The 13,624-nt window shown below is 44.0% G+C and overlaps 1 protein-coding gene across 4 annotated transcripts in view; it reads right to left on the minus strand.

Annotated features, from left to right (window-relative positions):
- Galk2 (galactokinase 2) overlaps nt 1–13,624 on the minus strand; it is a 123,886-nt gene that overhangs the window by 7,820 nt on the left and 102,442 nt on the right. For all 4 annotated transcript variants that reach the window (XM_051183494.1, XM_051183493.1, XM_051183496.1 and 1 more), the window contains one exon: nt 1,405–1,606. In XM_051183494.1, coding sequence (XP_051039451.1) covers nt 1,405–1,606 — 202 coding nt within the window. The remainder of the gene's footprint in view (nt 1–1,404; nt 1,607–13,624) is intronic.

The following is a 13,624-nucleotide window of genomic DNA, read 5'->3' on the forward strand; positions in this document are numbered from 1 at the left end:
CCCTCTCTCTTCTAGAAGCCAGAATCCTCCTCACCTCACAGCTAATGGGGTCCATGCAGTGTGAATCCCTCCCACAGTGGTGTCCATGCCTCTCTGACTTCACCTGTTACCCTCTTCTTCCTACCCTGCTGCACATCACACCTGGCAAAGAGCCTGTGTGCTTGTTGACCCTTCAAGTCTGTATTCAAGTGTCACTCTCCTACAGAAGCCTTCACCAACGCCTGCATATAAAGACTGCCCCTCAACCCCAGCAGCCACTCTCCCTTCCAGCTTCTGTCACATTTATCACAAGCCACCAAATTATTTCTTAATTCTCATTGATCCCTTTGCCCGCAGAAATGTAAGCCAGTGCTGGTGACCAACCTAGGAGAAGAAAGCACATTGGAGGATTCCAGGAGGCTGGCAGATCTCCTCCATATTGTTTCTGAGAGGATTCAACCTTCCCACCTGCTTCCTCCTCATTTCTGCACAAACTGAAGAGCATTTGTCTCTTTCATTTACAGGGCCCTGGATACTCTTTGTAAAAGAGCATTTGAAGGGGTTTTGGCAATAGTGAGCAAAGGCTGCCGTCAGCGGAAGTGCCTCAGCCATGCCGTGTGCGGGCTCTGGACAGGACAGGCAGGTTCCACATGCCATGTGTGATCCACTCGAGCTGTTTGGTTTGAACTCTCTGGCTGGGTGTGGCATGAGCCTGGCAAGCCACAGGCGCCAAGTGACTAATTACATTTCCATTGCTAGTTGCGTGCAGGGCTGTGTCACCCTGTCAGAATGAGCTAACACAAGTCACCTGATTCCCCTCCAATTTCCCTTTCAGTTCTCCAAGGACAGTGTGGGACCTCCCTGGGAAGGATGCTCTATTATCCCCATTCTTGCACAATTACAGCATCGAGGTCTGGAGGTTCCGTGAAAGAGACTCTCTCTTCACACTTCTGTCCTAGCCAAGTTTATAAAACTGGCCTCTCTTTGTCTTTATTTCCCCTGACTACCCAAAATAAATATGGCAGCTCAGGAGATGGGGCTTTCCAAGTGATTCTTCCAGCCTGCCTCCCTCAATGGAACTCCCAAGTTCAAGACCTTTTCTGACCCTCTGTTCTGGACAGAACTCCATTAGGTTCCCAGGGGTTCATGAAATACATAAAATGCCCATGTCAGAGAAAAGCTGCCTTCCTGTGAGGTCTAGTCACCTAATAATGGAACTGGCTCCAGACTGACTTCTGAGCCCCATAAACGAGGTCTCAAACCATCCAGCAGACATGCAGGAAGAACTTGGGAGATCTATGTCATGGGGACTGGAGTCCCTCATGTGGGAATGACTCATCTAAATTACAAGAATATAGCTTTTTGTTAGTGAAACTGCATTCCCTGATGCCATGCCTTGGCCCCCACATAGCCCTCTCAGCTCACCGGCAGATGTCCACCAGCTGGTCCAGCTCAGGGCAGCTGCACTCATACATGTCCCGGCAGCTTCTGTGGCTCTGGTTCATCAGCTCTCCCAGCAGCTGGACTACATTGTCGGGTGCTTCTTCACACACCTGCTTAAATTGCAGCACACGTGCAGCCTCGCTGTACACATGCTTTGCCCGCTGGTAGAGCTTGAAGGTGAGCTCTGAGGAAGAAGGACACGGGGAAAGAGATAAGAAAGGGTTATAGGACTACACAGTACCAAGAAAGAGGGGTGGATGTGGGTTGGTGTGTGTGTGTGTGTGTGTGTGTGTGAGAGAGAGAGAGAGAGAGAGAGAGAGAGAGAGAGAGAGAGAAAGAGAGAGAAAGAGAGATGACCCAGGCTAGCTGACTCAAGATTCTCCTACCTCAGCCTTCACAGTGCTGGGATTAAACAGGTCTGAGCCTCCACACCTACCTACCTACCCACCTAATACTCCACTGCAAGGGCTTCTGGCTTCTGTTACTGTCCTCACTGTCTGTACCTGAGATTTCCAGTCGGTCTCTATTTCACTGAGTTGGGCCTTGCTAAAAACCATCTCCTGGGAAATCAGTTTCTCTTCTCCCTGAACAATGATCACACCCAGACACAGACACACAAACACACACAAACCGAACCTTGCCATGGCAAGGGAGATGCAGCAGTACTGAGCATGCCTGGCAAGTCAACCTTAAAAGCACAACCTCATGCCATTTGCAGCAACATGGGAGATGGCCAGAACCATTTCTTCTTACCAGAGACCTGGTAGGTGTGGTGATCTGCCTAAATGGCAGAAGAGCAGGCCAAGGATTTGGCACCCTAACACCATGTTCTTCCCAATGTGCCCCACCAAAAAAGTCTCCTGAAAATATGTATATCAGAAACCATGTTTACAGAAATGTACCCAAAAGTGGACTTGTTGGGAAGATGGGTATTGGTAGGAGAGGCTGAGAAAGAGAGGTTGGGGGTGGAAACGATGAAAATTCATTGTATTCATGTATGGAACTATCAAGGAATTAACAATGGAAAATGTATTCTAGAGAAATAGATAAGCACACTACTTATATATGTATATAATTTTATTTATCCTTAATATATAGTTATATGTTACAGCGTCATGAATCATAGTCAAAATATAAACAGTCCAAATGGCTAATAACAGAGAACTTTTTGAAAAAATAAATACTACATCCATTAAAAAAATATTATGGCTATTAAAAACTCAAATTTTTGGATAAGAAAATTGCCAGACAGGAAACTGCTCAACATTGCAGGAAATAATACAATAGCCTATGTGTAAGTAATACAAACTGCAACACATGCACATATGCACATGGTAGTCTACAGAAATCACATGTCAACAGTGCTTATCTGTAGGACCTATCATGGGTGGACTTACCCTCTTGAAACAGCTCTGGATTCTGCAAAGCCCTCAATGACGGTGAACTGCAGCGACACACCCTATCCAACTGCAATGGCTGCATCGTATTTGGCTCGCTGCCAGGGTAACAACTGAGACCATGAGACATGCTGAATAGTGTGGAAGATAGTGTGGTGGGTCTCAGGCGGGGCAGGGGAATGTATGGATGGCCTCTAGCCAGTAGAGAAGTGCCAGGGATGGAAGCCGGAAGGTGACAGTCCATCAGCTGTGACAACCAGCTGTGCCCAATTTGCTACCTCTGCTGGGCTCTATTTCCTGGACTCTGAAATGAGATTGTGATTTACTTCTCAAGATCCTCTAGCTTTGCCCTCTGATAATGCACAAGAGACTTCCTCTCTGCACGATCCTCCAGGGTCCCTGTGGGCTCCCACCCACCACCCACCCCCCAACCCCCGTGGTGGGGAGGCTCTTTATTATGAGTGCTCCTTCTGTCTGTGTCCTTAGTTCCATACTCTGCTCCCACAGGCTGACCAGTAGGGAACCAGGAGTTCCTTGCTGTCTTGCCAAAGGACAAAAGAAAATCAGCAAGAAATGGGAGGGAAGAGAGTATGCACAAAAGATTCACTCCTTGACTCTGTTGTGCTATATCTGTGTCGTGGTCTCTCTATAACCTGTGTCTGAGTCAACACTGACAAGCTAAGCTCCCCCAACAAAGCTCTGCTCATGGCAGTTACTGCCTCAGTCCACAGCCATTTTCCCAGTGTTTATCATAGTCCATGTTTGGTCCCACCAGGACCTCTTCCTTCAGCCAAACTACTCCATCTGTAGTTGCTCTAACAGTCTTTGCTTTTGGATATACTCATTCGTCACACACAGAAATGGCTTCTCCCCCCCCCCCCCCAATCAAAACTTTACCTCATTCTGAAGGCTCGAATTACATTTTACATCATCCTTGAGGCCATGAGGGGCTCAGCTGGAAATAATTTCTTGACTGAATTTGTACCATGCTTGCAGCCTATGCTCATCTGAGGCTTATGTACTTTCCATCGTGGTTATTTCTCTGAGCTAGGCAAAGGTTGTGCAGGGCCCTGAAGACAGACATCTAGTCTCTTAGCTCCATGCACCCCTAAAGCAATGCTCACTCCCTATCACCTCAACAATGCCTTCCATGGTAGAGCCCAGAGGGTGTTTAAGGTTAATTATGATAAAATAAGGACTTTACTTTTAACTCCAGTTCAAAATCAAAATACTTCCATCTGGAATCGCTATTTTGTTTAAGAGTAGAAGGAAAGGAAGGAGCCACTACTGACAACTTAACTGAGTGTTGAGACAAAGGAAAGAAGCCAGCAGGGTTCCCTTTGTTAGTAAATCTGTAGCTGCTGACACCAAGTGTGGTTGAAAAATAAGAAAAATAAAGAGAAGCCACTGGTTAAAAGTAGGTGGGGAGACACAAAACATGTTTTGTTTGCATTGATAGCCAGGTCATGTGAGTCACCCACACTGTGCTGTCAATTTGTTGTGTTCATTGTCAGTTCCACTGAAATGGGAGAATTTATTCTAGGAACTTTACCAACACAAAATATTGGCAGATACCCTCCTCAAAACTGCATCAATTGAAGAAACAGTACAGGGGATGTTGGCAGCCATTCAGAAAAGAATAAGAAGGACAATTGATTGACAAGTGGCATGGATTGACAGAGAAGTGTTCCCACATAGGCTCATGTAATGGAACTCTTAGTCTCCAGTTGTGATGCTATTTGGAGAAGTTATAAAGTTCTTATCGAACTCTGATGAAGGAAGGAAGTCCATTATAGGGCAGGCTTTGGGGAGTTACTACCCTTGCCCACTTCCTGCTGCTCCTCTGCTTCCTATGCAGATAAAGGGTAATCAGTCATTACTGGCTCTCCAGAACCACAAGTCAAAATACAATCCCTTCTGTAAATTGCTTTTGGTCATGGTGTTTTAACACAGCAGCAGAAAAGGAAGCAACACAGGTGTTCTGAAGATGGGTCCCAATTGCTTCCTTTGTACTTTCGTAATATGATAGAAGCTGTATAATGTGTCATGGTTGTTAGGAACTAGCAGCCAGCTGACCCACTCCCCGACGATGGGGGGGGGGGGCGCTCATCCCTACATCAGCTTTTCCTGGCAGCCAGAGGACTCAGTTATGCATGCCCAAGCCTCTTTTAAAGAAAGCGCGCCAAGTGCTTCTCTCTCTCTGCCTCTCTCTGCTCTCTCTGCTCTTTCTCTGGTCCCTCTCTGTCTGGTCCCTCTCTATTTCCTCTCTCTGCTCTCTCTTTGCTCTCTCTGGTCTCTCTCTCTGGTCCCTCTCTATTTCCTCTCTCTGCTCTCTCTTTGCTCTCTCTCTCTGCCTCTCTCTGGTTTCTCTCTCTGGTCCCTCTCTGTTCCCTCTCTCTGTCTCTCCTGCTTTCAGTTGGCCACCAGCTACCCCCTCTTTCTCTCCCCTCTCTCAATAAACTCCACGTGGGCGCTGAGTCTTGTGTTTGTGTTTCTTAGGCATTAGCTGCAGCAAAAGAACAATGGTAGGAACAAAAATGGCCTTGGCAACTGTACTTTAACATAATTGCTCTTTAAAAAGAGGTTAGAAGCCAAGGGTTTAATCCTAGCAGGTTGTATTATGTATTTATATGTATTTAGGTGTACACACACACACACACACACACACACACAACCAACAACAACAATTAATAGAAAAAAAGCCATGGATTTGAAAGAGAGAAAGGAGGGGTTTATGGAAGGGTTTGAGGAGAGGAAATGGAAGGGAGAAACTATATAACTATATTAAATTATCAAACATAAAATTTGAGGTTGAAACAAAATCTTTAAAATAACAACTTTAGGGTTCCATATGTTTCAGTTTTACTTTTGAACAATGTCACCTCCCACAGTCGCAGAATCACTATCATGTCCTATGAAGCCACACTCTCTGAGAACACAGAGCAATGTGGACTGGGTGATAGATCCCTGCACCATGCTGTGATGTGAGAACATTCATTAAGTATCAGTACAAAAGTTCCACACAGATAGAACAGTGAAGAATATATCAGCACAGGCTACTACCTTCTTTATTGACACCTTCCTTTTCTGTGGCAACTGTCATCTTTATGAAGCATTTTAAACAGGTTATTCAGGGCATATATTTTCTCCTTATCTACTTAAGTATGACCTTATGGGAGATGTCATTCTGTAAATGTGATTCTCTTATTGGTCAATTAATAAAGCACTGTTGCCAAATATAAAGGCAAGATAAGCTGGACTAGGAGACAAGAAGGATTCTGGGAAATGTAGTAAGGAGATTCAAGATATAAGGACTTGAGAAGAAGGTCTAGACCCTTTCTCTGGTAAGACTACATGGAAATACTGAGATTAATAGAAATGGGTTAATATTTAAGACAGAGATAGCCAATAAGTAATGCTAGTAACAGGCCAACAGCTTTATATCTAAAATACAGCGTCTCTATATGTTATTTGGGACTGGCGCTGCTACGGAACCAGGCTGTGGGGGGGACCTGCTCATAACAAAACTCTTCCCTCTTTTAGAAAAATTAAGTTGTCTGTCTTTTCTGGACTTGCTTCCTACACACTAGCCACTGGCTAGAGATGAGGCAACATCATCCCACCACTCACTAGGAGGCAGTCTATATGCTCATCAGATGGTTGGGAGCAATGGGACCATGGACATGTCCTATCGCTTCAAAAATAAAAAAATGTGAGGAGTCTGGTAACTGTCTTCCCATCCTTTACAAGGGCTTGTGTTCATAAAACTCTGTGTGTCTGAAATGCATGATGGGGGGCGGGGGAGCAGGCAAGCCCCCTTGAGTGGTTCTTCATGACAGAACGGGCTACTATAACTCTCACAACTAAATGCACATTGTTAGCTCTGTATTGATTTATGAGCTGCCTCCTCCAGACACACAGGGACACAATGGAGCCCTTCAAATACGTGAAGAAAGTGCTCATGTCTTATGTCCTGAACACTGTTACAGATCCACTATGCCAGCTCTAAAAATAAAGAGCCACCAAAAACAAAGGGAAAGGCTCTTTACTCCCAAGAAGTGGGTCTACTGGAGGAAAAAAAAAAATCATGAAATGAGAAAAATAACAGCAACAGCAGCTAAGGCACTCTTCACAGCTGATGGAAGGCATGATCTCATGAGGGCACCCTGGTCTAGGTGAACCTGAGAGCCAAGTCTAGGTCACAGACAGCTCTCTGAGCCAGGGTAAGGGCAGTGAGAGAGAAAAAGAGAACCATCAATAAAGGAGATGTTAGTAGCAGGTAGCAGGCAATCAGTGAGGCAGCTGGAGTCTTGTCCCTTGGTGGATTATAGAATTACATAGATGTGCCGCCTTAGAATTAGCCTCGAAAGAACCAGAAGCTAGGCATCAAACCCTGACCCTCCCCCACCTTATTGTGTCCAGAAGGGTTAACATTGCCTCAAAGTGCCTGGGCAGTGCAAAGGTATTGGTGAGCTCACAAAATATTTAGGATTATCTATATAACCTGCTCTCTGCTAGACTATAAGAAAAGCAAAAGTCAGTGATTACAATGCAGGGTAGACCATGAGAAGCAGTGCTAACGTCATTCCAAAGGATGCTGTCTGGATATAACACTGCAGTCAGTGGTCACAATACAGGGCAGACAGTGAGAAACAATTGTTCAGCATTCCATAGGAGGCTGTCTGGATACCGCTCTGCAAACTTTGTCAGCTGACCTGTGCTAGAGAGTCAAAGATGCCCAGCATGACTCCAGCCCAGCAAGGAGAGGAACCTTTGCTTACCTGCACATTTCAACTGAGCCTATAGAGTGGAATCTGACAATCAGGCAAGACCCTCCCTTGCATCCACAGTGACAGCAGAGATCCCACAGAGGTGGGCAAGGCCTCAGGTGCTAAGAAACACCTACTGTCTGCCTCTGGCAGCAGGGAATGCCATGGCAGCTTCTCTCACATGACACTCTGATGTGTACATCTTTTCTCTCATTATCGTACAGTACTGGGGTTTGAACCCATGGCCTCTTGCACATTGGGTGAGTAGTCTACCATTGTTCCTCTACTCGTGAATAGCATTTCCAGGATTGTAGTCCTGGGCATGGGTCTGAGGCCATGCAAGGGAAAACTGGTTCTTCTCAGTGTGATGGGTTTTTCATGTCTCCTATTAGAAAACTGCATATAGCACAAGAGACACAAGAGAATGCAGACTGTTGTTTTCCACTGGATAAGCTAAAAGGTAATATTGTGGAAATCATCCTTAGCCTACATGAAACCTTAATCTCAGGATAATTAAAACAAAAAAAATTAATATGCTGGTCAAAGAGAAGTAATCTTTATCTTATGAGTGTACAATTAATCGTTCTGAGACTCCCAGACCCCAAAATACTTTCCCCTGTGTGGATGAGAGGCCATGAAGCTGCACACCACTGGCTGAGTTCTCTGCAAAATGGAAGGCTCTCATGGGCTAACCAGTTGCTTGTTACCAAGAGCAGAAGTTCAAAGGTAGATGCTGCAAACTGCTTCAGGGTCCTCTCCAGGCCCCGTGTTTCTCATGCAACAAAGTCATAATTCCCTATTCTGAGGCATTGACTCTGCATATAATGGAAAAACACTATATAATCCCCATTGAAGTTGGGCTGTGGTTGCAAATTTATTTTCCTAGTAATACTATTTTTTATAAATGTGAAATTTATGAAATGGTCAAAGCCACACAAAGTAGACTGCTGTTTTCAGTCACATTAGTACCCCATTCCCATGCTGCAAAGACTAAATTAAATTAGCATTTTACAGTTAAAGAGAAAAAATATTTAACTACCTGCTTTTAAAAAGCAAAACCACCAATAAAGTATACATGCTCTTCAAGAAAAGCCACATAGTCTGTTGAAAACTACACTCCATGTGGCATTTGTGAATAGTTTATAGAGTTCAAAGCATAGTCCCACTTTGTCCATGCAGGGAAAGGCACCCACATGTACAGAGTGCTGCAGGAGACAGCACTGTCCGCTTCAGAATATGTCTTCCTCCTCTGGCCTTCAAACTTTTGCTCCAGTCACTGAGCAAAAGACTGAGATTTCTTCCCTTGGATCCTAATAGGATTTCTCAAATTTAACAAGGTCTCAGCAAATGCCACCATGCTCCTGCTCATTTGAATCTCTCCCTTGGATGGACCACATTTAAATGTTTTTTGTCTTTTTCTTGGAAAAATAGTGCCTCTCTACTAACTTTCCAGAATTTTGCTGCAGTTTGGTTCTTGGAAAAGTGAGAGAGTATTTCCAAAGTGCCAGGGGGAGTCAAGGAGATGTGCACAACACAGAGCTAAAAGAGGGACTGAAAAACAATGTCACATTTGCCTATAGCCAGCCCGTCCTTCAATTTGGGGGGGGGTGGTGGAGAGAAGAGAGATTACTGCGTTAGCTTTGTTCAGCTAATTAGCAGAAAGAAATTACAGGTAAATGAAAGAGAATACAAAAGAGAGAGAGAGGCAAAGAAAAAAACCAGTGCTTATCTGAGAAATAAGTAGCATACTTCCTTCAGGGTACTATTACTGTTGTTGTCTTCCTACAAAATCCAGAGCTAAAATGAGGATTGCTCTGGCAGCGACGCCCACAGGTGCACAGTACTCAGCACAGTGCTTTGTAGTGAGATAGTCCTTCTGTAGCACTGACCACGCCCATTTGGGGGTGGAGCGATGGGCGGAGGTGACCTGTAGGACAACTCTATTGTAAACTCCATTATGCCCTCACCCTAGGACTAGATATGTAGGTCATTTTGTTCTCGATTTTCCTTTTCTTAGAGCACACTTGTTATTCACTGTTTTGTATATAGTTTTGTATTAAGCCTAAATCTTTTCTTTAGACTAAAAGGGGAATTGTAGTGAGATAGTCCTTCTGTAGCACTGACCACGCCCATTGGGGGGTGGAGCGATGGGCGGAGGTGACCTGAGGAAGGAGGTCGGAGGGGGCCAGGAAGGCACTCTCTCTTTCTGGCGTGACTCGGACAGGAGAGGATCGGGTTGAATTTCCTGGTGTTCATCTGTCTAGGTTGTAAGTTATTTCTCCCTGAATAAACATCTATTCGGCCTATTTGTTTATCCTGATCCTTATTTACTGCAATAGTGCTTAACTGTCCCTCGGTTGATAATCTGTCGAATGGGGGAATAAGAACCAATTCTCAGTCTCTAGCTTTTAGAAGGTACAGTGACATCTGCAGCAGCACGAATGCTGCGCTGCGCTGGGTGCTGGGCACCTACGATGGATGCTACCCACATGCCCCGTGAGGCCCTTGTCTGATGGCAAATCTGAAAGACACAGACTGGGTGGGCTGTGAGAGCTTCTATCCAAAGACTATTCTCTACCTGACCTTTCCAAATTACAGCAAGGTGCTTGAAGGATAAAAATGGTTCACTTTCAGAAACATCTGATGAAATACCCTATCACTGAGGTGCTTATAATGTAGCTGGAAAAATTCTGAAAGGATGGGCAGGACAGCACGCTCAGTACACCAAGACCTAGGTGGGAATGAGTATGCGTAAATATGTCTGGTTTGTCTTACATGCTTTCCATAGGAAAGCTCTATGGACACCTACACAGCTCCTTCCTTTATCAGACTCTTTCTGATTTCCTGTGTCCCAACATCTTCCTCCTCATTCTCCATTCCCTTATAAAATACAAAGCTTGTTATTTGTTGTTAATTATACAGAATGTTATTTCTGTGCCTTATTATACTGGTTTCTTATGCACCTAGTTCCTGGTCTTCTCTGCTTGTTCCAGCACTGGTGAATGACAGAATAAAGATGAACACTTGTGTTGTTTCCTTCTTTAATCCACCCTGAAGATAATAACAACAATCTTCCTTAAAGACATTTCTTTAAAAACTACATGCTGAATATGGAGCAATGGCCTAACCCTAAATGTGGTTAGAACTGCCAGTGTCCAGACAGACACAGGGGATGGTTGTTTTATTGTTGCCATTCAGGGATAACCTATTAAATGTCACCAGACCCTTTCACAATACTCATATGGATACAATTGGCATGGTGCTGAGTTGCTAGTTAAAAGGTTTTACTGGGAAATTTTCCTATGCAGAAGCTAAGTACCTTGTGACATGGATAAAGCCATAGGAAGTGAACCCCTACACTCAAAGATGTTTTCCTGGACTGTGCCCAGACTACTGGAATGATAGGCTGCTGAAAGATGCTGTGTGAACTCCCTAAGTCCAGAAGCAAGTCACAGGTTGCCAGGACTAAAGAGCCATACACTAAGGCAAGTGCAGAAAACTGTGAATGATTAAAAAAAAGTGACTGCTATGTCCCTGAGCCATTTCCAGACCCTGACATCATACTGAAAAAGTATGGGATGAACTCAGAGACTAGGGTTGAGTGCACACTGCAACAGGTCACATCTCTTTCAACTTGGTTTCCTCGTCTGTGAAGTGAGGATTATCATTTGCCTCAAAGTGAAAATCATACAGATGGTATGGGTGAAGAATATGAACCATAAAGTAAGTACCCAGGTGTCCTGTGGTGTTGGTGGGTGTTTAACTGCTGCAGATGCTCATCAACTCTAGATGTCTTCCTAAAGAGCCTCATGTCAGGGCCCTGCACACGATGAAAAGTCAGTATTATTGCTTAGGGTCAGAAGCCAAACAAGACAGCAGCAGGGCAATACTTTGAAGAATATGATCACCAGCAAAGCTGATCATGCAAGCGATGAAACAAATGTCCAGTAAAGCACAGTGCAGCTACTCAGCCAGTACCTCCCAACCCAGAACATAGTCTGGACATCCCAAAACAAAGACTCCCAGTTAGTTATTCTTTTAGTAAACTGCCCTCCAAGCTAAGCAGCCCATCCTTACCTCAGGGCCCATCTCCTCCATGAACTTCTGTCTCCTGATGTGTGTTATTGCCACTGCCCTGTGCTTGGCACCATGCACATTGCTCCCAGCTTTTTGCATCTCTTCCTCTTTCATCGTGTCTCAGGAAACCCACCCTCTGAGCTTCCAGGACCCCAGACCATGAAAGCACACACCTAAACAGTCACTAGAGTATTCAGTGCCTACAAGCAGTTCTTAATTGGTCCTACTTGCTTCCTAGTGTTAGTCTGAAGCCATTTCAAGCACCTAAAGGAGTTGAGGATTTTCCTTCAGAGAGTGTGCTTAATTTTAATGGCCCTGCATATTTCTAAATCTAATTACTAGGAATCTGGAAAAAGAAAACGACAATTGTGCATAGGCCTATGGGAGGCTGGGTTAGCAGATGCTCCAAGCCAGTTTGCTGGGGAAATTAGTTCAAGTCAAAACTCAACAATAATAATAAGGCAAAACAACAAGCCTGTTAATGTGTAGGCACCTCTGGGAAAGAGCAAGGCATTCTTTAAGAGTCCTCTGCTAGGGGCAGCTATCACCCTTGCATCCAATCATATAATCTGAGTACAGTGACCTCAACAAGAGTCCCATCTTCCAAATGGTTAAGAGGAAGGCTTAATTATAGTGTGAGATCAAACAAAACAAGAACTCAGAAGGATACACCAAATAGATTATAAAAAAAAAAAAAAATTTCAGGACCTCAAAACTCACCTGAAAAACTAGCCAAATTTAATCAAATAACATTAATCTGGATGAATCCAGCATCTATGTGCTAACTTGTGTTCCTATTTTTTTAAATGTTATTCAGTAAATAACGGAGAAATTCCTTGGGGATAATAGATTATCAAAATAGATTAACTGATCCAATAGAGGCTTAATGGGTATAAACAAAACACTAATAATGTACTAGTAAAAATTATAGAAAGGAATGGAAGAGCTAATTTGGCTATAGATAAAATTAAATATGCATCATTTTTATAAAAATATTTTTCTTAAAGGGAAATACTTTAGATATTTAAATAATATTAATTATTAATTTTTCCTTTGTATTTTACAAGGAGTTTTGGGAAATTAACTTGTTCCAAACAACAGTAAAAGAAGAAGAGGAAGAGTAGGTAGATGCAGAAGGAGAAAATGAATACAGAGAAATAGTTGAGGTCAGGTGAAATGTCATAAAGGTTAAAATTTCTTTTCAGAAAAAGAGGAATACCCATAAGAAAAAAATAGTGTTGTTTAGGAGTATAAGCCTGAGGCAAGACCTAACTTCTGAGAAGTAAAGTTATGGGCTTTTCCGGGCAACACTGTCCTCATGGCTGCACTTAGGTTCAAGAGGTGGATGGGATAGAAGAGACAAAGGTTGCAATATGAGATGAAGCATATTGAGGCAGCTGGGTAGTGGGGAGCCCCCAAGGCCACTGAACCTTGAGGGAAGCTCATCATGAAAAGACTGAGCCAAGAATAAGATTCTGCAAGGTGACAGAATCTCCTCAGCACCTACGATTCCCTCACCGTTTCACCAGCGACTCCCAAAGCGCACTATTTCATTTAGACATACATCTGTTCTGAATCTTTATTCAGGCACTAGGAAAAAAAAGTGATGGAAAGAAATGAATTCGTCACCTTGTCTCCCCAAATCACTTCTCATAGGACATCCTCCTTAACTTCCCAAGCTGCCCTTGCCTTAACGTTGCCTCCCTGCTATTTCTGCTGTTCTTTCTCTCTCCCTCTGTTCCTCCTTTCCTCCCTCCAGCAGTGCTAACTGGGTTCTCCTTTGCTGTCTTGAGGGTCCAGCCCTCATGAATGCTTTATCTTTTCAATGCAGTGTATTCAATGCAGAGTTTCTGAATGGGCATCCATGCTGGCATTTCTGCTGCCATACACTGCACACTGTGCCTCCTGGCACACACTCTCCAGTACTCAGCCTCTGGAGCCTCCTTGTCTTTAATCAGC

The sequence above is a fragment of the Phodopus roborovskii genome, unplaced genomic scaffold, assembly GCF_943737965.1.
Source record: "Phodopus roborovskii unplaced genomic scaffold, PHOROB, whole genome shotgun sequence".
NCBI classification, from domain to species: Eukaryota; Metazoa; Chordata; class Mammalia; order Rodentia; family Cricetidae; genus Phodopus; species Phodopus roborovskii.